The following is a 25,679-nucleotide window of genomic DNA, read 5'->3' as shown; positions in this document are numbered from 1 at the left end:
GTCCAGAGGCCAGCAGGAGGTGCTAAAGAGACAGACCACATCTGCAGCATGCTTTGCATCACTCAGCCATGAGCCGTAATACATTCAAGCAGTAAGAGTCCCAAGAGGTAGAAATCAGAGGAGAAAACAGAGAAGTCTGTAGCCTTGACCACAATGTGAAAAACACCTAGGTGTCAGCAGTGGGAATGCAATAGGGGTCAGCAATGAGATAGCCAAGGACAAACCAATTCGTAAGCCGTGGTTAAAACCTGCACAGTTGTTGACCGTGGTTTGCCCTTGTCTATTCTTGCAGCTAAAACCATATCTATCACTGGATCAGCGGCATCCATTGGTAACCCCCTTTATCAGCAACAGACTAATATCACAGCTTAGACAAGGCATTGGAGGACAAAAGGTATGTGTTGATTTCCCCCCACACACACACTTTTGCCTCTTGCATAAGTTGCTGACAGCTTGTGGAGAAGCACCAGCAGTGCTACAGAAAGTCTGAGTCAGGCACCGAATGCCAGCTTTCATTCTGTTTTAAAATTGGGTCACAGCAATCTAAAGAGAAGCTTTGCTGCTTCTAGCTGAAATATAGGCAGAGAGAGGAAAAAGAGGGTATTAAACCAGAAAGCCAGAAGCTGCCTGTCACATTAACATTTCTAGAGCCCCGCAAAGTGCACTGTGTACGTCAAAGAAGAAACACCCTGAAGATCTGTAATTTTGTGTAGATGTGAAGTGATAATGAGGGTAACGAACAGAAGTTGGGGGATCCGATGCTGCCCGTGACACTGAGGGAATGTTCACACTGCAGCTGGGAGCATGCTGCCCCACGTGGGTAGACAGTCTACCTCTGTTCAAGCTGGTGCTCTAACCATGGCAGGGTAGCACAAGTGCCAGCTTAGTTAGCGACATGAGTACACACCCATCCAGACCCTCTGGGTGTGTATTTTGGCAGTTTACCCAAGCTGCCGCTCATGCTACCCCCCACGACACAGCTATGTTTAGCTCGAGCAGCTACAGTGCTTGCTCAACCAGAGCTAGCTCGCCTGTCTGTCTGTGTTGGGAAGTGCGCTATGAGCTGCAGTGCAGACGTACCCGGAGAGAGCTCACCTACCGGCCAGTTGGTAGATCAGGGAATACAAAGTTAGATCAAAGACATATCCCCCCAGCAATACTGACTGCATACAGCATGGCCAGAAAGGCTTGAGCTTTCAGAAGGCTGGACAGAGCAGAAAAAGTCCAATCTTACCCCTCAAGACAGGGGTGATTTTCCTTTAAAATACAGTGGGATTTGAATTTTTCTGATCATTGCTTGTACAAGCTCTTTGGATCAGCTGAGAGTCCCAAACACAGCTTCCCTTTAGGGCTGACGTAGGGGCTCCCTGACTTATACCAATCAGCGTGGCTTTCAGTGGAAAGGGTCGGTCTGGAAAGAGTTTTCATTGGTATTTACAGAAGGCAGGAAAGAATTCTGCACCTTTCAAGTGATGTTTGACTGCAGGAAAAGAAAGTGACAGCTTGTGGCAATGCCAATTAGAGCTTGACTGACCCTCCTTGGCTTGAACTATTTAGAGCAGAGGTGGGCCACATCAGGCCCACGGGATCGTCCTGCCCGGCCCTTGAGCTCCCGGCTGGGGAGGCTAGCCCCAGGCCCCTCCCCCGCAGCCTCAGTGCGCCATGCCACCAGCGCGGGAAGGGGCTGCACTGCGGGGGCAGGGGAGAGCAGGGAGGGAGGCTCACCTGCAGCCTCCAGGGAGAAGGCGGGCAGTGCGGGTGGCGGGAGCATGGCGAACGTGGGCGGAGGACTCAGGAGGAGCACCGGGCGGCCACGCAGCCAGCTGGAGAGAAGCGGCACTTCGAAGGGGAAACCGCTGCCTCTCTCCGGCTGCCCCTGCTCCTCCTGCGTCCTCTGCCCATGTTCACAGGGCCGCATTCTGAAAGGGGCTTTCGGGGGGGTTGGACAGGGGATAGGGTCCTGGGGGGCCTGTCGGGGTGCGGGGGTGTGGATAGGGGTCGGGGCAGTCAGGGAGCAGGGGGGGTTGGATAGGGGGTGGTCAGGGGACAGGGGGGTTAGATGGGTGGGGAGTTCTTAGGGGGGAAGTCAGGGGCCGGAAAGTGAGAGGGGATGGGGGCCAGGCTGTTTGGGGAGGCACAGCCTTCCCTACTCAGCCCTCCATACAGTTTTGGAACCCCGATGTGGCCCTCAGGCCAAAAAGTTTGCCCACCCCTGATTTAGAAGAACTTGGATCCTGTTTGAGATGGCAATTGAGCTTCTCTGCACATCTGGCCCAGGAAGCTCACTGTGCATAGCAATCACTCGGGTTCAGCGATCAAATCCGGAGTCGTGAAAATCTCGCCAAATGTAGCTCAGTGGCAATAATGCAGAAGAGAAGGAAGCTGGACACTGTAAAGGCTGGGACTGGTCTTCCGCTGCTCATGTTAGCAATCGCTGCTGAGACATGGGGTATCACGTGCCCCTGCTGGCCATTCTCTAGAGATGCAATCCCTCTTTATACTGCTGGAAGAAGCCAATTACTTTAGCTACCCTTGTTTGGGGACCTGCCCCTTCTCTCCCTAGGCCAGAAACTGAAGAGATATGGTGGGAAAGGAACAATAGCCAGAGTTGAAAATACAGGTGCGTCTCCCCTTTCATGACTCATCTTTCAGGGCTCTGTTCACCCCTGAGCAGAGCATAAGCACAAGGCCTAAACACTCAAATCTTCAAAATAGGCCATAAGTGGTGCATAGGCCTTTGTATTTCACCCTCTGAATTCCCTCCCTCTAAGGTAAGAAGTTGCCTGGAAGATAATTTACTTAGGGTTTGATCCTGTCAAGTGCTGAGTGCCCTTGACTCTCACTGACCTAATGGCAGCTGAGGAAATCAGCTCCTACAGGATCAGACCTGAAATTCTTTTCCCTGTAGTTTCTTTAAAAGCCAATATGGTACATTCATTTCAACGGGGGTAATTCTGCCTGCTAGAGGAAAAATCAGAATGGCTGTATCCTGGGGGATCAAACGTTGTATTTAAGAGTACAGCAATTCTCATGTTCCTTTAGTAGGAAATATCTTATGGAGAGAGATGTGACATCCCCAGTACCCTGTCTCCAATATCATATGTTCCTAAGGAAGTCACAAGCCTATCCTTAATTAATCTATTGCAACATTATCCTACAGAAGGAAAATTTCTTCCTCACCCCAGATTTTGCTCGAAAGCATGAAGAATGATGGATCTTACCACGTGTAGCCTATTTAGCACAAATGCATGTGTTGTTTGTATCTATATCAAAAGGACAATTCCTGGTTATGAATCTTACTAAATAAATTGCTTCTACGGGAATAACATGAGGCAGTGAGTTCCAAAGGTTAGTTACAGATGCCTAAAAGAAAAAAAACTGACTTATTTTTGATTGTTTTTTACATTTGTCTTTTAAGATTCACTGAGCGCTTCCTCATTCTTGTCACATGGTGAGGGTAACTTGGAGCTCTCAATTGGCTCTCTTTACCAGTATTTTATTATTTGTATTACAATGGAGCCTCAAGGCCTGAATGAGATCAGGACCCCATTGTATGAGGTATTGTACATACATAAAGTAGCAGAGTCCACATCCCAAATAATTTATAATCTAAATGGACAACACAGAGGGTAGGAGAAAGAAAGGATTATTGGTTCAATTTTACAGATGGGGAACTCAGGCACAGAGGGATAAGTCATTTGCCCATGGTCACACGGTTAGTCTGTGGCTGAGCCAGGAATTGAACCCAGCCCTTCCGAATCCTAGTCCAGTGCCTTACCCTTAACATGGACATCTTCACTCTGATACTCTGCATATCTCCTAATATTCGCTTCTCTTTTCCAAACTTTTAAATCTCTCCATTCACAGAATCCCTCCTGTCCCCACCCATGGTACACTTCAACTCCAGTCAGCTGCCCGTCCCTGCCAGGTTCTTTCTGAAATGCGGGGACCAAGATGAACAGAACTTTCATAGTGAAGACCCCCTGCATCAGTTTACACAATAATATTTTCAGTATTACTTGCTTTCTCCATCTTAAGACAGCCTTAATGTCTTGTCCACCACAGCCCATTCTGCAAATACCTAACTCAAGGATACTCAGACCTCAATGGAGCCACAGTAGTGTGAATTCAGTTTCATTTACTACAGTACTATTCCTATTTAAACAGTATGACGGGAAATATTTCGTTTATATTATATAATTCTCACAGCAAAGAAGTTAATAACTTAGTGCAAGTTGTTAACTTAATTGATTAACAACAACAGTGAAAGCATCCTGATTGGTTAATAACTTAGACTGGTTAATAATTAAATCCCACAGTGTTTTAATATCAGGAGCTGCAAAGAGCCACAGGAGACATGTTAAAGAGCCACTTGTGGCTTGCAAGCCACTGTCTGTCTGCCTTCACTGAACTGAACTGCCGATAGTATGTCTTTCCCTCAGAGGCTAAAATTTATTCGTAACCCTTTCTCCAGCAAGAGCAGTAAATGGCTCTAAGTTACACTGGCGTTACAAACCAATGAGCTGCCCAGAGTTGTGTGTGTCACACAGCACAGACTATGGCTATGTCTATGTAATGGGGAATATAGTGCTATAGCTATGGCACCATAGCTATGCTGCCCTAACCCCATAGTGTAGAAGTAGCCTACTGTGACAGAAGACGTTTTCCTGTCGCTGTAGGAACACCTCCTGTCTGAGTGACGGTAGCTGGAAAGAATTCTTCCATCGACCAAGCTGCATATACACCGGGGGTTAGGCAGCACAGCTACGGCACACAGCACTCTGGATTTTTCACACCCGTAAGCACTGTAGCTATGTTGACTTAAATTTTAAGCACAAACCAGACCTATGCACAGATTGACTCTTTACTTCCATAAACACCAAATGCTTTTGGTACAAGATCAGTTTCACAACAGAAGACCCAAAGTCCATCATCAGAGCAATAAGATCTAACTTTTCTTTTCCTTTTTTGGTCTGCCTCTCCCTGCCAATGAGGGCTCAAGTATATGGGGTACGCAGTAGTCACTACGTCAAGCACAAGTGTGTCTTCAAGGAGAAAGAAGTTGTGTTTAAGATGATTTTTGGCTGGACTCTTCTCTAGTTTTGAGCTCCACTCAGCACAGGGGTATGTGAGGTGTGTCAGGGAGCCAACTGCAGCTCACTGATTCGGTGCTGGATCAAGTCAGAGTAGCCTATGGGCTGCTCTAAATTACACCAATGGTGTAAAACTCCTACAAGACAATTGGAGGATTAATACAGCAGAGTTTTGCCATGCCTCCTACCTGCCCCACTCCTTTCCTCCTCTGGTACACCTTTTGCAATGGGGCGGGGCAGGGCAGAGGCAGCTGGTGCAGGAGCCAGGTCCACCAGCTTTATGCCAACAGAGAGATCCCCTCTGCTAAGGGAGTTCTCCACAGTGAGACTCTTAGTGCCACTCAGGCAAGAGCCTAATGGACCATCTGGCCCCTTGATTTTGTGATTATATCTAGGGCTTAAGCAGAAAGGATCAAGTTATTCAAAACAACCGTCCCCTGCCGCATGCACAGATACCATGGTAATGGACGCCAATATGGAGAACCTAGACAGACAGACACACACGCTGTGAGGAGGCTTTCAAATAAGAAGTCACTATAGAACTCCCTTAATCCACCTATCTGGCTCCAACAGACGAAGTCTGGCTGGGAGTCTGCTATGCAGTGGGTGATATTACTGTGTTCTGTGGACTGCTAGATGACAGCATGGGGCGGGAGAGGGAGGGAGAGAGAGAGAGATTCCCTCCGGTTCAGCAGAGAGGAACCTCTTTGTGTACACATTCCACTGCTGGCTTGTCTCAGAGAGAAACAGATCGGGGACGGGAAGAGCTTTGAAGAAAGTGAAAGTCAGGCTCAGAATGCTGGTTCAGCTCATTTTATCTGACACAAGACTGGCAGACACTAAGAGAATAAAAAATGGGCTTTGGTAAGATCCTTGGAAGTCAGAACATGATGGCATAGCAGTCCTTTCCAAGCAGTGTCTCGCTTTCTCTCTCTCACACCCTCTCTCTCGCCCCAAAGATTTTTGGTAGTTTAATTGCTGGCACTCTGCACAGCTGCACCCGACCAGCTCCATTGAATGCTATGGACAGAGGCTTCTTTGGAAAGATGAATCTGAAGAAAGCAAAATATGATGGCCAATAGCAGCATGCCATTTGGAAACTTTATTAGTGAAACTGACATGAGTGAGACTCGGATAGTAGCACACCAATAGCAAAAAATGCAGAGAAGCCTGAAAATAAGACATCACCAGAGATTCACTTATCTTCCAAGGGTTTGCACCAGAGACCGGAGCAGTTAACACCCAGGGATCAAATTCTGCCCCCAATTAAGTCAATGGGAGTTTTGCCATTGACTTCAGTGGAGCCAAGATTTCCCCCTCTGCTGTACCAATCATCTGCAGCGTTCAGTTCATGCTAGTGAGGGTGTAAAAACTTGGTTGGGGTCAGGTTTCAGATTTTACGGGAATCATTGCAAAAGGGAAAGTTGTGCGCCTTTCCAACTAGGCACTGCGTCTCCTAAGCCTGCACACAGGCCTGGCCAAGAAGCTGTGGTGAATGCCTGCTGGAAGCAGCTTTCTGATGTCTGCAGACACAATAAATAAATAAAGGGCATTCTTAAAAAAAGCAAAAAACAGGAAAAACCAAAACTCTGCTACATGCTGAACCAATAAGGCTAAAACAGGGAAAACTCGTTGCTTGATCAATAAAACGATATTGTCTTTGAATATTCTTTTGTTTACAATTTTACAACTAGCGAAGGATGATAAGAATGCTCATAGAAATGACACTGTAGCTACACTGCTGCATATTCCATAGTGATAACTCTCCACACTCTAGTGACAGCACTCTGACTTCTGATGGTATGTCTACACTGCAACCGGGAGGTGTGATTGCAGCATGTGTAGACGTACCAGAGTTAGCTCTGATCTAGCTATATCAGAGCTAGCTTGAGTAACAATAGTAGTGAAGCCATGGCAGCGTCGGCATCAGCTGCTCAAGCATGTACCCAGGATCCTGCATGAGCAGGGCTAGCCCATGCTGCCCCATGGCTTTGCTGCTACTGTTACTCGAGCTATCTTTGATCTACATGTGCTGCAATCACACCTCCCAACTGCAATGTAGACATGCCCCAAGAGAAAAGCACTACAGCAGTAGTTCTCAAAGTGACCCCTGGGCAACAAGAGGAAGGATGGTTCAATGGTTTCGGGTGCTCGTCTGGGACTTGGTCAACTCTAGGTTCAAGTCCTTGCCAACCACAGACATCCTGTGTGACCTTGGGCAACTCACTAAAGGCTTGTCTACACAGGGAATTATTAACAATTATACTGGTATCATTAAACTGATTTGATATATACAGCTGTATTGGTCTGAGTATTTTGCGGACAATCTTAATCTTTTTTTTTTCTTTGGTTTAGTTTATGCCCCTTCCAGAACAAGATAAAATAAACCAGAAAAAGGCACAAGAGAGTGTCCACATGGGGAGTTATACCCATATAATTTCAATGATTTCAATTTACACCTTAATTTATAGCAGTGTAACTTTGACAAGCACTTAGTCTCTTTGGACCTCAGTACCCCATCTGTACAATGGGATAACAGCACAACCCTCCCTTGCTGTGAGGATCAATGCGTTAAAGAGTGTGAGGTGCTCAAATACTTTGGTGATGGGGACCATATATGGTAAAAAGACAGAACGGGGGTGTTGGGTAGTAAGTATCACATTGGTGTCCAGAGAGTTAGGTAAAGGTTAAAGCCCCTTTGTTATTCTGCCTTTCCCCAGCCTGGGGGAAAATAGGGCCAAAATGCCAATAAACTAAGAACTGAAACACAAAACAGGGTTGTCAACATTAACAGCTAGAATAGTAGGTTCAAGACAACACTCACTACCCTTGGCCTGGTCTCCCCTTTGCCTAAATTATGCAGCCTATGCCAATAGTGCTCAACCTTTCCAGACTACCGTACCCCTTTCAGGAGTCAGATTTGTCTTGCGTTTCACCTCACTTAAGAGCTACTTGCTTACAAAAATCAGATAAAAAATACAAAAAAGTGTCACAGCACACTATTACTGAAAAATTGCTGCTTTCTCATTTTTGCCATATAATTATAAATCAATTGGAAAATAAATATTGTACTTACATCAGCATATAGCATATAGAGCAGTATAAACAAGTCATTGTCTGTAGGAAATTTTAATTTGTACTGACTTTGTGCTTTTTATGTAGTCTGTTGTAAAATTAGACAAATATCTAGATGAGTTGATGTACCCGCTGGAAGACCTCTGTGTACCCTCAGGGATACACATACCCCTGGTTGAGAACAACTGGCCTAAGCCCTCCCAAATCCCAGGTGTTAATGGCAGCATGTTGTTCCCAGGTGCATGTCTTTGGACCTAAACATGTAAAATGAATCCTGCGGGAACAGGGGCAACCCAGCCTCAGAAGGAACTTAAGCACAGTGTCATAGGTACTAATTTTCCATACATGCAACAGACATAGGAATTGCATGCAACCATGAAAGACAGGGGAGATGGTCCCAAAGCCCATCTCTCTACAAAGATAAGATCCAAACTATGAAATATTCTAACAGCAACGGTCCAGTGCATGAGAGCTTTCAATAGTAATGCCACAGTGTTTCAGATGCTTACCAAATACTGCAGTATTTTTAAAGGGGTGAGCAGCACTGCTTTGGACCCCGTTGTGGATTACTGCAGTACTCTGCTTTTTAACTCAGGGAATTGCATTAGCTCCCACACACACCTATGGCTATTTCCCAACTTGGCCGTCCCCAACGCGCAGCCAATCGCCTCTTGTTTGATCCTGCAAGACAGTCATGTTCCACAACATTGGTAATGCCACAAATTGGCCAGAATGCTGCAAGCAAGCAGCCAGTGGGATTAGAGGAAGATTTTGTTACTCTATCTGCTTCTTGTTCTTCCCCAGATTCTTCCTACTACCTCCCTCTAGTGTCCTCAAGGAGTACTGCATTGACTCACTTCTGCTCTATTCCACTAGCATGATATACCACATTAGAGACGTGGGAGAGGCAGAAAGCGCTTCTTTCACAGCCTTGCTGATAAGCAAATACAGGGTGGGGCCAACGACAAGAGATTTGTGAAAACGACTAACCAGTCTAATATAATTAAAACCCTGCCCCACAGGATAGTAAAGAAATGTATAACTTTCGTTGATGAAAATCCTACCATTTAGGATTGTGAGCATGTTGCAAGCACGCTGCAGTTTGCTTCCTGAGCAGCACAGCCCGTGGAAAGTATGCTCAAGGACTGGGATTGAACAGAGAAACACCACACTGAAAAATATATAGATATTCATCCTGCCAGCTATAGGATCCAAAGTGGGGAACTGGATGGAGGCAACAAAGGCAACAGAGCTAAGAGGAAAACACGTGAGTAACAAGTTTTGCTGGAGAAGAGCCAACGGGGCTCCTCTATGGACTGCTGAAGTCAGGTATGACCAAACTTTTGGCTCTAGTTAGCAGCTGGGAAATATTAAAAAAAGCTGAATGGATTTCACATTGTCAGAGAGAAACTCCCTGAAAGAAGCAAGCCGAAGTGGCGTTCAAAAACCGCATATACAAGCAGGAGAGGGTATTGCCCTAAGGAAATGGTCTTCAGTATATATATGGCCCCCATTATATGGTGCTCATATGTGAGCACCTCACCACACCCTGGTGAGGCAGGGCCCTGCTATTCTCTCCATTTTACAGAGAAGTAACTGAGCCCCAAGAGGGTAAATGATTTGCACCAGGCCACCCAGGAAGGCTGTGGCACCATTGGGAATGGAGCCCAGGTCTTCAACATCCTAGGATAACCACTGGATCAGATCAGCCTTCCCCTCTGCAAAAGGCATATCATCCTGTGCCCAGCTTAATGAGAGTTCTGGTGAGAATGGTCAGGCTCAGACAGATAGATGAACACAAACACTATTTTCCCCTTTCCCTGTTTACATCACGGTGCCTGTTAAAATGGTGCTCAAGACCAGGTCCTCTCCTTTCACTGCTTAAAGGGACACAAGGAGAAACCAGGCCTTTTTGCTATGGTTATCAGAGAGGCTCTAGAAAGACAGACAGACAGAGAAAGAAAAACAGAGCTCTCATCCTCATCACGGAGATCAATGATCCTCAAGAAATAGAGGAGAATGGTAAGATGCTTTGAATCTTCTACCTCCCCTAGACTTTTTCAGAGGTGAAAAAGAGAAAGAGAACATCTGATTTTGTTTAAAACTCCTTCTCTGCTGGAGTAAGGGAAGCAATCTGGTGGCTGCTGCTTCAAAGAATCCTGGCAGGTCTTCAGGCCGATAGAATCCTTCTCCAAAAATAGGATTTTATTTTCCTGTTGGCTGAAGGTAAAGCTGCCCAAAGCACCCAGCCCTCCAGCCTTGGTCTGCAAAAAGCTATGTTTGCCAGTTGGCTTCAGCCAGGTGCGCTGCTGCCCAGAAAGTCTCCCTGAAGGATGGAGTTTGTAAGTCAAACAGTTTAAACAAAAAGAAGGGGAAGGCATGCATAGAAAAAGTGGGATAATAAAATAAACGAATGGAACTTACGCTGGCAGCGTTGATCTCTGACAACATCCTTTGTGAATAGAACAGGCATGGGACTCTCTACCAGTGAGCAAAGGGGCTGACAGGTATGTCCAAGTGCAGGTTTTAGAGGCAGAAGAGCTAAGAGAAGTCCCCGCACGCGGACCCTTAACACTACAATCTCCTGGCTCTCTGGCTGTGTTCATCCATGCTTTTGACTCCTCAGGAAGGACAAGAGCCTTCACCTGTCCTGCTTCCAGATCTAGAACCATAGCAACTTCCTCTCACCCAAACCACCATCTCCTTCCTGGAGCCCTGTAACAAATGGGCGGTACTGCTACAATTCTGCCCCTTTGCTCCTCAGAGACGGCCATTGTGAGATGGACGCATAACCTTACTCTTCCACGTTTCATGCTCTCTCACAAAGATTTCACATCATCCTCTTATGTACCTAGACAGACCTCCACCTGTGAGACACATGGGAGCCATTGGAAAGACTCCCATTGACTTAAATAGGGTTTGGATCAAGCCCCTCGACTGGAGGACTGAAATTCCATTGACGTTCACTTGGGCTTCTTTGCAGTTCTGGCCTCTTTGATTCTTCACTCCTTCTGCTCCATGTTTTGCTGCATAGGACTTTTTTCACTTTGTTGGTGCCCTAATCGACAGCTTAGACCCTAGGGTGATGAGCACTATAGAGACCTTAATTACCTTTTTTTCCTCTGCAACTTTTCTTTCAAGCATCCTAATCCGTTATCAACCAAGGTATCCAAATCATGCTGTTTTCTCCTTAAGGAACATTTCTAGACCCAAATTTTACATTTTTGAAAAAAAACTTCTAAATTTGCAAGAATGTTTTTACTTTTTTTTTTTTTAATTTAAATTTAAATCAATTCAGGTTTTCGTTTGATCAATGAGTAAACATTTACCTGCAGGAAGGATGGACGGTCTTATGCTAAAGGCATCAGACTGGTACCCAAGAGATTTGGGTTCTGAGTTCCCAGTTCTGCCAGGAACCCCCCAGATGACCTTGGGTAAATCACTTAATCTCTTAGTGCCTCAGTTCCCCCTGAATTAAAAGAGATTATAGGCATAATAATTCTTTCCTACCTCACAGGAGTGTTCAGGGAACACATAATACATGCTTGCGAGGCATCAGAAATCAGAGTGATAGAAGCCATGTAAGTACCTAGCTAGATGGATATAGGAAACCCAAATACATTATTTTTAAAAATGGAAAGTGAAACTAACTAGAAAGAGACCAGTGTGTCACTTCAGACTGATACCAGTGTGTCATGATGGTGAAACAGGCCCAGAGAGAAGTGACAATTAACAGCCCAATTTTACTGTCCAAGTTGAGGCAGAAGGAGAAAGTAAAGAAACCAGAGAAGCAGTGAAAAGTAAATTCCGTTTTTGAAATATGTCCCATCTGAACCATCTAAAGTGCTACCACCAGTAACAGAAGCAATTACTTTTAAAAGAGAGACTTATCTGGTCAACAAGCAAAATGACATTAAAGAGGTAACACCCCCTGCTCCTCTCCAAACTGCAGTAGGAGTTTGATTGATTACAAAGTGTTCAGGACCTTGTTTGATTTACCTCCAATAGACAACAGCTCCTGAAAGACCAGTAGCACAAATCATGACCACCAATTCCTGAAACCCCTTTGTGTTCCCCAAAAGCTTTCTACTATATCCAGTTCCTGAAGCAGCCTGATCCTGCTGGGCTTGGGAGACCCAGGGTGAGGGACTGCTGCCCCACTGTGTTAGGTGCTGTACCACACTTATTCAAAACAAAATATTTGAAAATCATGTCGTCCTTCAGAGCTTGCTAGCTAGGCCCGGGGGCTCAGATCTGAGACTGTCCTCCCAGTCAGGAAAATGCTCTGCTCTAGGTCTCATTGAAACAGGGCAAGCAATCTTGTTTAACCACAGAGGCAGCTAAAGCACAAAAAGGAGGCCAAGCTAGGCTGTAGCATAACTTTCCACTGGCATCAAACCACTTTACATAGGGGTTAGAAACCATGTCCTAGCGAATACGTTTCTGGAACTGTCTGCATACTAAAGCCTCTTGGGGAAGCCTTCCAGCATTGCACCAACAGCAGCTAGCCCCAGTCCTGCAAGAAGTTCCACATGGGCAGACCCCCCACCACCCAAAAGGAGCCCCATTGAAGTCAGCAGGGGGTCTGCCAAAGCCAAAGGCCTTGCAGCATCAGGCTCTTAGTGACACAGCTATTTATTAGGCTGCTTAAAGCAGAGACAACCTGAGCTGCAGAGACTAAATCCAAACCTTCCCAAAGTCTGGGCTTGCACAGATTAGGCAGTTTTAGGTTGGCCCACTCTGAAGACAGGGTGGAGCCATGACACTGGATCCTGAATGCACCCAAGTTCAGGATAGTACAGGACACCACTGGTCAGAGACGGTCTAGATGACACGGTGTTAAAACTGCTGGTGGACACCAACAGCCGGTCTACACTACAGTTACCATCACTGTTAGTACCACTGGAATGGTGCAAGACTGCTCCAAAAAGGGCTAGTGTGGACAAGGTCTCAGTGGGTGAAGGCACAAATTTTTAGGGTCAGTTGTAGAACACTTTTTCTCCTCCCACTAGCCACATTATCTGGACAAACCATAGCGGTGATCCTGCAAAGTTACCTGTATGCATAGGCTAGGTCTACATTACAAGAGCTACAGTAGGACAGCTGCAGCTACCCTACTGTACTGTAGACACTTGCTACAGCAATGGAAGGTTTCTTTTTCCCTGTGGCTGTAATAAATCCGCCCCCTCAACAGGTGGTAGCTAGGTCAATGGGAGAACTCGTCCGTTGACCTAGCTGCGACTGCAGAGTGGGGTAGGTCGATCTAACTACATCACACATAGCATGAAGTTTTTCACAGCCTAAGTGATGCAGCTAGGTCAACCCAAGTTTTAAATGTACACCAGACCATTGACCTTCACTCTGTGCAGAATCCCATTGACTTCAACTGGTTGCTGTCTGAGAGAAAGGATCCATGGATGCAAGACTGAGGGCTACAGACTGTGTTTAAATGACTTCCTAGGTTATGCAGCGATGGTTCAAAGGTTGAGCTATTTAACCAACTCTTTAAGGTGAATACCCAGTTCCAGACTTGAGGCTTGGCAGGAGAATGGGGGAGGAGGAGCTGATGAGCAAAGATTTGGGGGTTTAGAATATACCTTATTCTATCATTTGGGATCTCAAACTGCTTTTGCATTTCTTAAAAAAGTATGTTTCCATTCCCCTCACTTTTTATTTTGAAAGCAATAGCTGCTGGATCAACATAATAAAACACTCTACAGCCAGCTGGAAATCTGCAGAGCTTAAGCCTGTAAGTATTTAAAACAGTTCTTTATTATTTTTTAACAAAATATTTTTTAAAGTAGAGTTTGAGTTTTTTGTTTTTTTTTAATTTTATTTCTTTTCTCCCCACTCCCTCCCTGGGTCTCTGTTGCTAACCAGATTGCAGCGATGGACTAATGGAACAGACACATGGGCTGAAACCCTCGTTGGTCAATGGGAACCATTATGTTCACACACTTTATATGTGAGTGCTTTCGGCCTGATACTGATGCCAGTAAGGTCAATGGCAAAAATCCCCATTCATTTCAATGTGGGCAGCAGCAGGTTCTTAGGATCCTGCAAGAAGTTCCACATGGCCAGACTCCCATGGGCACCCAAATGGAGCTCCACTGAATGGAGTCTGCTGGTGCAATGTCAGAGCCGTTATGTCCTCACGATTTATTAGGGTGCTAAAACACAGATGGCCTAGCTACAGAGTCTAGATCCAAACCTTCCCAAAGTTAGGGCTTGCACGGATCTCATTCTGAAGACAGGGAAGAGCCATGGTGTTTGGACCCGGCTGCAGAGGAGTACAGACCCAAATGGGGAAGAGAGGTTGGTTCAGGCCCTAGTCTTCACTGGGATGAATTATATTTATTTTCATAGTCATTCTCTGCCTTTCCAGACACATGGTGAGAAGTGTCCCACCACTCTTTGTATGGGCAACAGGAGAGACTGTGTAACTTGGCATGACTGTGTCCACTTATGTTCACCACTCAGTACTCAGACCTGCCAACTTTCCTCCACCTTGTGCTGTAAAACTAACCCTTCCTAACAAAAAAGAGCCTGAGATGTCCTGCTTCTCATTATCTGGTGTGTCAAACACAGCAACATCTTTCCATTTAGGAAGGGATGCAGATGACACTGGTTATTAGGTGGTCAGCAGGAAGTGGTGAATGCTTGGGCCCACGGTTGACGCATTGCTTCCTCCTGACCTAAGGGGGCGGGAGAAAAAAAATCCACCATGCCATGATGCTTACTGTAGACAATTAAAATATTAACTTTCTTTGTACTGAATTATAAACACAGCAGACATGAAAAACACCCAGGCAAGAAGGGCACCATCATGTTACAAGCGGAGAGTTGGCCAGCAGGCAGACCTAAACTGTGGTCAGCTCATGCAAAACGGATGCCAAATTCTGCAGCTTGCCAAAATGTGGCACTCGGAGGCCACTTCCATGGGATTGCTGGAGAACTGGCAGCTTGTACGTATACACTATATCTTAATAGAATAATACTTAGCACCTACATACCATTTTCCACCCACTGATCTCAAAGCACTTTACAAAGGAAAGGAGATATAATTATCCCCATTTCACACACACGGAAACTCAGCCACACAGGGGAAAAGTGACTTTCCCAAGGTCACACAACACGTCAGAGACTGGATTAGAACCCACATCTCCTGACTTCCAGTCCAGTATCCCAGCCACTGGACTGTGCTGTTTCCCCATAGCTTGTGCTGACAGGCTCCCACCAATGCTCATCCTTAGGGTACATGGCACCATTCTAACAGACCATGAAGATTTGGTTTGATTCCTTTTTTTGTACATGGTAGTTGTATAATCCAAGCCACCTGTCCAATTATCCACTGGGAGCAGCATTTTGGCCAACACGCTGGAACTTGCCAAAGGTTTTGTAAGTGGGATGACAGGGCTGCACTGTTGATAAGCCTCCCTCTTTGAAGGTTAGTTGGCATATTGGATCACAAGTACTCTCCCAACATGCAATCTGTTAACAGCTGGCAGAACACAGCTGCTTATCACTTGCCAAATACACAAGCTACAGAAGAGCAAAGAAAATAATAGGGATGAGGAAAACTTCTACAAAACATTACCAGATGAGCATGGCTAGGCAGGCGGGGAGCTGAGACCTCTGTTTATCGTACAGATAATGTTCTCACTTTACTCTTACCTTGGCCTCCCAATCACAATAATTTGTCTCATCCAGTGATTGAGTCTTCTCATGTGTGAGCTCCTTGGAGCAGGGATTGTTCTTTCATTACATTTGTACAGCACCTAGCACATCTGCCATGCCAACAAGGAACAGCAACTGCAACGGGGTCTCAGAGTGAGAGAGCAATTCAAATGTTTGGCTACATCAAAATAAACTTCAGACAAATCTATTAACTGTTCACCAATTCTCCGAACTGAACTTGGAACCTTTTGGAATGGATTTGTCAGTAGAAAAATCTCTCCTATAACATTCACTTGCACACTTGTTTAACCCATCACTTCATGGGGATTTGTTTCCTGCCCTCCGTTATCTGTGTCAAAATAAATAAAGTAAGTAAGTCAAAAAATTCAGCTTGTGCCCTTCATGAGTGAAAGGCCAGCCCCTGCAGAATCCAAGATCCTGTTAGACTGTGGTCTCTCAAGAAAGGTGACAAAGGCTCCACCATTTGAGATAGTTACAAGGTGTCTAACAGGCCACTGGATACACCAAAAGGAAATATGCAGCCATGATACAGCTAGGGAATAAGGTAGACAGAAGAAGGCAACAGGTCTTTTCCATCTCAATGTTGCTAGATTCCTTATCTCCTACTGGACCTGACTACCTGAACATACACAGTTAATCAAAGCTCACATTCATGTAAACTCTGCATCCGATGAAGTGAGCTGTAGCTCACGAAAGCTTATGCTCAAATAAATTGGTTAGTCTCTAAGGTGCCACAAGTACTCCTTTTCTATTCATGTAAACTGTTTGCTTATAAAGGACACCCAAGTCCAAGCCCACCACAGGAATGGGAAGGCCACAAACCAGGGACAAACATTGTGAGAGAGGCGATGAGTAAATCAGGAAGGCATTCTTAATAAGAGTTAAAGATTGTGAATTGGCCTAGCCACATACTAAAACAAAAGAGAACTCCAAGAGGTCATTACTTGACCTAGTCAACTATCATTGTGCAAACCGGCAAACGTATATCTAACAAATAGCCATGGACCTGGGATAATGAGTGCTAGAATTATTGCAGAGTTTTGAGTTGGGGAGTGACATCCATGCCATTTGAACCAAGGCTACAATTATTTAAAATTGTCCTGATCTAAATCATACCAAACCCATACAAACTGGGTACCATTAAATGGGCTTCAATTTATGCCTTAGAAGTTGCCGATTATTCTTCAGAAGATCTTTTCATTTTCCTCTCATCTTACCCTACTCTTCATTCTTATCACTGCTATTAATAGTGCACATCCTTTGTCTACAGTTTTGAATCACAAACACTAGATCCTATTTCTTTCTGTCACTTTTAGCTCCTTCTTTACATGCTCATCCCTTTCTGATTAATAATCTGCCTCAAACAGTTTGTAATTCACTTCTCATCTCTATGAAACAGGTAACTCATTTTCTATCTCTCAGAACCTCTCATCAACCTCACTTAAAGCTATGGGTTTCTGCATAGGCTTCCTGCATGACATCCAAAGAGGCTCAGGGGTTTAAGTACCAAAGCTGCTTTCGAAAATGGAACTTATTTTCCTCTTGAATAGCAATTCAGTGTTCCCTGCCATGCACAGGTTTTGAGATACATTTAGTGAACTCCTACAGTGTCCACATGTCACAATCACTCTGATTATTGTAGTAATCTAAAAGCCAACTCTCTCATGAGCCACTACATCTCCCTGATAGAAGGTAGAGCCTCATGCATTTCTTTTGTTTTCTTAGTAGAGAACCTCAGACTGTTCTCACTCTCCTTGAAAACCCACAGACTTCCTTCCAAAGATGAGACATCTCTATTCCACACAGTGAGAGAGATTCCTACCAGCTCTGCTCCCTGGGAAAGGTGGAGAGCAATAGACTCCTCTACGCAAAGATATTACACAGGCTGCCTGCCCCACCCTGACCTATGACATCTCCCTTGTGAAGATGAATTATGGCCAGCTTGCCCCTCGCTCATACAAAGATAAAGCCAAAGCCTTTTAGCTTGGACTCTCTCCCCTCCTTTGTGCATCTGAAACTGTGCGCATTCCACCCTCGTGCCAATCAAGTTACAATTTCATCCCCTTCTCTCTCTTGCCAGGACCTCATGGCCAGTTGCCCATCTGAGCACCATAAAACCCCCTCACTCTTAGTCAGTGCATTGGAAAGGATGAAGGTTTAGTAACAGCCACTTGGGTTCCCATGCCCCTTCAAAAGGCAGCTGTCCTTGAGACATCACAGAGTCATGTTATTAAAAGTCTTCCTAGTACATCGCATTTTAATAGTAACTCTCCCAGCACAAAGCCCCAGACCTCCTCTCCTGTGCTAGGGAACTCCTTGCTGCCCACACATTTTATAAGTACACTCATCTAGTGTGTTTCTGATGCACGGTAGGAGGAGTGCGGTAGGAGGAGGAAGAGTCAGCTGAATTGCTGTTTTCAGGACAGATTCACCATGTTCCTTACAGCCCCGCACAGCTCAACTCCCCTGGAACGGTTTCAAAACCTGACTCATATCCAGTTTGTCTATTTTAATCTTTACACACTTACATCATCCTGGGAGGCCCACAGTGTAACATACAAAACTTCCAGTGCTTAATCTATAGAGGTCCTGTACTGCAATGACAAGGAACTCAAACAGACAGAGACAGCAGTACAAGCACAGCTACAGAGAACCTACCAGACCAGGGAAGCAATGAACAAAATTGAAGTGGGCCCACTGATAATGCAGATATGCTGAAGGGCAGATGGCCTAGTAGATAAGGCACTGGAGCGGCAGTCAGATAGGCTGAGTTCTAGTCTCAGCTCTACCAGCAATTTGTTTGTAACCTTGGGCAAGTCATTTAACCTCCCTGTGTCTCACAATGTTATGGAAGTAGATAATCATTATCAATCCTTAATGCAACCCTGGAAAGTACTCAGGCTCAGAGCCTGAGAGGTTATTTAGGTGCCTAACTCCCACTGAAATCAATGAATTTAAGCACCTAACTCCCACTGATTTCAATAGGAGTCAGGGGTCTAACTGCTTTTGAGGATCTGGGCCTGAGGATCCTGCAGCAAAGGGTGCAGCATTAGAACTGAAACAGAACAGGATGTTCAAGATTTCTGATAAATCCCTGATATCCCATCATGGGAATGGGGCTGGAGGTTTCACAAGGATTCTAAGAATTGGGCACTCAGTTCAGTGGGGCTTGAATACCTAACTTCCCTATGGCCTTTGAAAATCACAGCCTAAGTACATACGCATTTGTGAGAGAGAATCCCGCTGACCTCCAGGGAACATTGGGTTTGTAACAGTGACCGTTAGGCAAAGACTTTCATGTGGAAGATCACCAAAACCAAAAAACAACAACAAAAAAAAAACAAAACGAAAAAAACCTCCCAAACAGCTGGAATGTGTTGAGCATACAGCACACTGTATGTGGAAACACATCAGAGCCCAGAAACCCTGACCAGATCCCTGTACCTAACGACGGTTGCCTTGTTTATTTTATTCTGGTTAGTGAGTCAGAGTTTCAATGGACTCTTTGCAGTTATTCATCATAGTGGTTTTTGATGTAACTAACGTTCTACGAAACTATAGGAAGATGTGGCCATTTTTTTTCTACCCCTTGCTCCCCTGCCCCCTCCAAGAGATGAATAGTCAACAGGGATGAATGAAGAATTGTCAGGATGTTTGCATAGCTTTTACTGTGAGAACAGCAGCAAGTGGTAGGCGTGGGACTCCTAGAAAACACATGTTCGCATGCAAGGATGAGGGAGGGGAGCAGTGGATTTTTCTGCATGTGGGTAAAGGGACAATTTACAAGGAAGCATGACAGCGACAGGGGCACAGAGCAGAAACATACACTAGGTGAAAGACAAGGCACTGAATACAAGAATGTAAGAACAAGCCTGCTCAGGGATTGTCAGAGGGCTATGACACCACGTGTACATCTGCCAACTGCGTAACAGACCTGGCAGGGGAGAGAGCATAAAAGGGAATAAGCCAAGTGATGGCATAACAGTGCTGGAGAGCAGATATGGGAAAGTGGGAACATATCCACTACAAAGGGATGCACAACAGATCACAGCCAAAAGCAAGCAGGAGCAAATGGGCCAATGGAACTCCCTGAGTGTCAGCTCTCCAGACTGGGCAGAACACAGCTGCCAGCTTTCTCACACATACAGGGAAGAGTCATTACACCAAAGCATCCAGTCCCTGAGCTTCCAAACAATGTCATCTGGCTGCACATTCATTTCAGGATACAGTCACGAGTCTTACCTTTCCTCCCTTCCCTGCTTCCCCTGGTCATCTCACACTCTTCTCCACTGTCCCTGCTACACAATTTGGCCAATGGTAGTGCAAGAGCCTTGTCCTGGGCCGTGCCTGCCATCTGCCTGCCTTCTTGCAACTCTAGGCTTCATCTACTCTCCGGAAAATATTTCTTCTCTCTCTCACCTAGATCTCACACTTCCCCTCCATCCACAGCTATTATACCTTCATAACAGTAAAATGATGGAGCTGATTAATTCCATAAAGCATTTCATGGACACAATTTGTTGCTATACAAAATGCACTTGTGTATATGGCATTGTCTGGACAGGGGGGGTACAATCCAGAGAGCTGGAAAGGTATCAGGAGATCTTTGATCTCCCCATTCAGCTCTCACCAGAAGTTACAGAAAAGAACCAGGCAGCAGAAGGATTATGTTTCCAGTTTCATTCAACAAAGTCTGCATAATAGACGAGGAAAAACTTTACCGGCCTACCCATCTTGCCCCTCTTCCCAGGAACTCCAGGGATACCCTGTAAGGAAAAACACACAGAAAAAAAAATAGGTCTGAATGGGAAAACAAACAAAACAAAGGGAAACAAAAAACAGGCTAATAACTGCGGCACTGGTGAGAAATCAAGATGTTGGCTATTTGCAGTCAGCTGTGAGAGCAAGAGAGAGTGGGAAGAGAAATAACCTTAACCCATTAACTATAACCTCCCCATAGTTCGGACAAGCATCATCCACACCCAGGGGCAGCAGGCTATGCTTAGCAGTAGCAGTAATTAAGCCACTGGCCTGGAATCAAATGAAGTCTACAGCCAAGGCACTCACTAGAGAGCTTCTGTTTATGTTTCTTATTTAGTTCTATGAGCATTAAATCAGCCACTCCGGAGCATTAGAGTCCCTCCCATGCAAGCACACACATGTTCAAGGGCTTCTCTTGTTTCTGGAGTCTGTATTTGCCAATCAGGTGGAGCAACAATAAAAATCAATTTTCATCCTTAGAAGATCTGGTTTGGGGGGGGTGGGGAGGGGTGGAAGAGTGGGCCCTTTATTGTGTGGCTGGCAAGGGGGTGAAATGGCACTGTTTTTAAAAGGGCTTGGGTAAGAAGAGAAGAGAAGAGAAGAAAGGAAGGTCCCCTGTTACTCTTCCAGATCAGAATCAATGGTTTGGAAAGCATGGAAGCTGTAAGTGAAAAGATGGGGTGAGGGGATGGGGATTTTCAAAAGTGACCAGTCACACTGGATGCCTCAACTTTAGGTTGCCCATCTGGAGATACCTGAAAGGAGCCCAACAGTAGAAAGGGACAAGCAGCTGCCTTCAGAGAACCGGGCTCCTTGAAGGCATTTCCAGTTCAGCACTCAAAATCACTAGTCAATTTGGAAAAACATTTTTCCCAGGCTGAAGGAATGATTTTTTCCTTAAGCATTTGCTTTTCTTACACTGAGATGGACCAAAAGAAAAAAAAAATCACATCAACAATGGAAAAATATAATCCACCTGAACACTCCCCTCTACTTTATGAATAGCAATGTGTCACCTTGCTTGGAACCCAGTTTCCTGAGCTGCCCATTAATGTACTGCACAAAGGTCCATCTCCCACATGAGGAAAGGAGCATACTGAAGAGGATAACCATCTCTCTGTCTCAGTATTAGGCATTCTTGCCTGTTCTTTTAAGAGCAGGCAAAGCGAGGGAGCAGACCACAGAGTCATATCCAGAAGAGGCTGCAATAGGTATTGAAGAAATTGGGTGATGGATATTCTAGAGACAGAAAGCCAGGGCTTTCCTCACAAAATACTCACTCGTTCTCCATCAGGCCCTGGCAGCCCAAATAATCCTGGGAGACCAATATACCCCTAAGGGAAAGAGGAAACAAGAAGTCAAATACATTTCCCTTCAGCAGTTATTCCATCCTGCCTGAACAGAAGAACGTCCTCCAGCGCTGGTCTATGGCAGCCGTGATGAAATAAACCTTGAGGCAAGTGTATATGCCCATGGACTGCATGGTGCTGGCTTCCACGATGTAGTCCAAGGGCACATACCCTCACACCAGGGATCATGAGGACTCCGTGCAGGAAGAGGCCAGCTGGATGGAACCTTACCTGGGCTGGCTCTGATCGTACCTGAGAGAAATGGAGCTGGGTTGCGGGTTAGCAAGAGTTACAACCATGGTCAACTGCATGCCTACACCAAACAGAGATCTCTGTGGGAGGGCCTGGTCCACGTGGAGTTTCTCATTCTGTTTCTCCTCCTGTCAGCCTCATACCTGGTCTTCCTTTCCTCCTCTCCCCACAGTGTCCCTGAAGCTCATCCCTCCCTTCATCGATTCCAAGATCAGAAGACCATTGTGATCATCTAGTCTGGCTGCCTGTATAACATAGGCTGCAGAACTGCCCCTAAATCATTCCTAGAGCAGATCTTTTAGAAAAACATCCAGTCCTAATTTAAAAATTGTCAGTGATGGAGACTCCACCGCAACCCTTGGTAAATTGTTCCAACGGTTAATTACTCTCATGATTAAAAATTTACACCTTTTTTCCCTATCTGAATTTGTCTAGTTTCCACTTCCAGCCATGAGATCACATTTTACCTTTCTCGGCTAGACTGTAGAGCCCATTATTAACTGTTTGTCCTCCGTGTAGGTGCTTTATAGACTGTAATTAAGTCATCCCATAATCTGCTCCTTGTTAAGGTAAACAGATTGAGCTCCTTGCATCTATCAATCACTGTAAGGCAAGTTTTCTAATCCTTTAATCGTTCTCATGGTTCTTCTCTGCACCCTCTTCGATTTATCAACATCTGTTCCCTCATCTTCCTGCTGAATCCTGTCTCTTGCTCTCCATAGGGCACCCTGTGGTGCAGATTCTAGCCAGACCACTTACAAATACCAGGCCCACCATACCAAATACCTCCACGAGCCTTTCACCAGACTCCTTGTCCTCTCCTCGAGCACCAAGGTCCCACTCTGAAATTGCACAGGCCTTGCATGCTGATCTGGGTCTGCATTAAGCTTCCTAATAGCTATGCACAATGGCTCGGCCTTCTACATGCCTACATTTCCTCCACGATCTAACTTTGATCAGAAGAGTCTCCTCTTCCTCATTAAAATCCAGTTTACTGTAAAGGCTGCTCCATCTCAGTTCAGTAGTGATAGTCAGATATTCAGTTCTACAATATTTCTCCTGTGCTCTGGGCTCCTGCCTGGGCAAAAGCGGCTGCATAAATGGTACATGTCCTTTCACTTGCAGTAACTGGAGACTTGTGCTTAATTCGGTGCACGCAGTGATTAAAACAAAATGTTACCTTGTGCATTGCTCCTTTGCACAGGACTCTTTCTGTCAACTGCATAGCATCAAGCAGAAGTGAATTTTAGCAGGTAGCCACCTCAACGGTTTCCCAAAACTTGTGTCGCCATAGAAAAAAATTCAAACACTGACACTGAACTTCTTCCATCCCTCCTCCTTCCCACTCCCCAAATCTCCTGACCCATCCCAATAAGCCTCTGAGACTCTCTGGGAGCCCATCAGACCACTATCCCACACCATGTCAGTATTTCAACTAGCTAGTACTTCACTATGGGATGATACAACCACACAGACAGAGCCCAGCCATCTAACTCACTGTTTGTCCTCTCATCCTGAGTCACAATGCAGCCACCTTCACATCTCCCCACATTTCCCATGAAAAGGCAGTGGGGGAAGAGGGCCCGAAGTGGTGAACAATTCCGGCTCTTTCAGCCATAAAATGGTCGATATCTGGGCTAAGAAATATCAAGACTAAGTTCCCATTAATTGTAATGGAAATTAGAGGTTCAGTTCTCCTAGGTGGCTTTCAAAATCTCAGTCCTAGACATTTAGGGGTAGCAAATGAATGATAATTTTCAAGGGGCTTATCCTGGATTGAACACCCTAAATACCCGTATGAACGCTGAATTCCTACTGTACCATAAGTCACACAATTCTCTAGTGCAAGATCCTGTTACTCTAGTGAAATGGGGGATTCAAAAATAGGGTTACTACTTAGTGAAGTGAGAGAAGCAAGCTGTGCTATCACAGATCTGTGTCTACCAGAGTACATTAAGCAGCTGATGCTTCCCCCCACCCCTTTCCCTACCACAGGAATAAAGTTAGCTATGGAGTCAGCTTTTGTTTATTGCTTGCAATTTTTCAAGTGATGGAAACCAGTTGGTAGCATTTACTGTTCATGGAGAAAGGACCACATGGTCAGGAGAGGAGCATTTTTATTGGCTCAGAGGATCACTATGGATTTCTAATCGTAGGTGAAGAGCAAAAGGTGATTAAATGCAGTTTTAATTCTTAATTCATCCCTCAACAGTCAGCAGGAATCCCCAGAGCTTGAGCTGATGAGCAAACCCAAGCTGAGATGCAGGGATATTAATGTTCTCATTTGCATATGGCTTCAATATGTTGGCTTGTTGTGATGCATAAAGATGTAAAATCAATTCCAAATTTCTCTGCTTATAAAGCTCAGGACCAGCCTACATCTGGAAGAACCCCTCTTCAAAGTATTTGGAGTGGCTGAACCAGTGTGTTTGATGAAGCTAGAGAGGCCTCACTGAGACCAAAGTTGTAGGGAGACCAATCCTTTGGGATTTGGATTTGTTTCCTCTCCAATTCTTTGGACTTTGAAAGGGTTGACTTTGCAGCACAGCAATACTGGGAAGTTGCTCCATTGGTTTTGGTACAGTTTTAAACCAATTGGGGATTTAATGATGCATCAATTAATTAATGAGCTCTACGTAATAAAAATAAGAAACTTATATTAGGGTTGCAAAGTTGATCACAAGGAGCGACAGATACTGGGGGATGGAACAGGGGAGAGAGGAAAGAAAAACAAGGTAAAAAATGGCTCACTTACCCGACTGCCTTTTGGACCAGCTTCACCTATTGGTCCTGGTAAACCCTGAAACACAAGAGAAAAAACAAAGACAAATGTGGAGAGGCTTTAATATAAACCCTAATGAGCAGTGCCATATTTACAGCACTATCCCAGGATGGTTCTGATGATTTCACAACTATCCCAAGGGGTATCAATATGGGAGAATGAGGGGTGGGGGGAGAAGAGGAACAAATCCCTAATTGTTGTGAATTGATGACTCTGCAAAACAGGAATCTTATAAAACACGGAGCTCACTCTCTGAGACCCAGAACACTGGAACTAGAATGGAGATTTCTGGTCATAAAGACTGGAGAGGTTAACATAGTGGGATGCAAGTAAATTGCAATCAAATGCTAGTTGGAATGTAAAGTGACACCATGTAGACAGTGGCACTCACCAAAAGGTGGGATTGAGTGTGCCGCCAATGAACCATACAGACAAGAAGGCAGCTGTCTGCAATGTCAAAAATACCTTAACTCCTGGGAGGGGACTGTAGATGGGGCCCAATCCAAAACCCATTGAAAACAATGGAAAGACTCCCACGGACTTCAGCAGGCTGTGGATCAGGCCCACAGTTGCACATGCAGGATATGGTTAAAAAGGTATTTTAAATTTTTGAGCTCCAAGACATGAATGACCCTCTTTACCTTCAATAGCGGAAAGACTTGTAATCAA

The 25,679-nt window shown here is 45.2% G+C and overlaps 1 protein-coding gene across 1 annotated transcript in view; it reads right to left on the bottom strand.

Moving 5' to 3' along the window:
• The window catches only part of COL27A1 (collagen type XXVII alpha 1 chain), a 297,315-nt gene that overhangs the window by 139,100 nt on the left and 132,536 nt on the right, over positions 1–25,679 (bottom strand). Inside the window, exons 12-14 of the mRNA XM_074973737.1 lie at positions 24,984–25,028; positions 21,908–21,961; positions 20,588–20,632 (exon numbers count right to left, since the gene is read on the bottom strand). Of these exons, the coding sequence (XP_074829838.1) occupies positions 20,588–20,632; positions 21,908–21,961; positions 24,984–25,028 (144 nt within the window). The remainder of the gene's footprint in view (positions 1–20,587; positions 20,633–21,907; positions 21,962–24,983; positions 25,029–25,679) is intronic.

This window comes from Natator depressus, chromosome 16 (genome assembly GCF_965152275.1).
Source record: "Natator depressus isolate rNatDep1 chromosome 16, rNatDep2.hap1, whole genome shotgun sequence".
NCBI classification, from domain to species: Eukaryota; Metazoa; Chordata; order Testudines; family Cheloniidae; genus Natator; species Natator depressus.
Note: the sequence above shows the minus strand (reverse complement) of the source record. Positions and strands in the feature narration are given on the sequence as shown.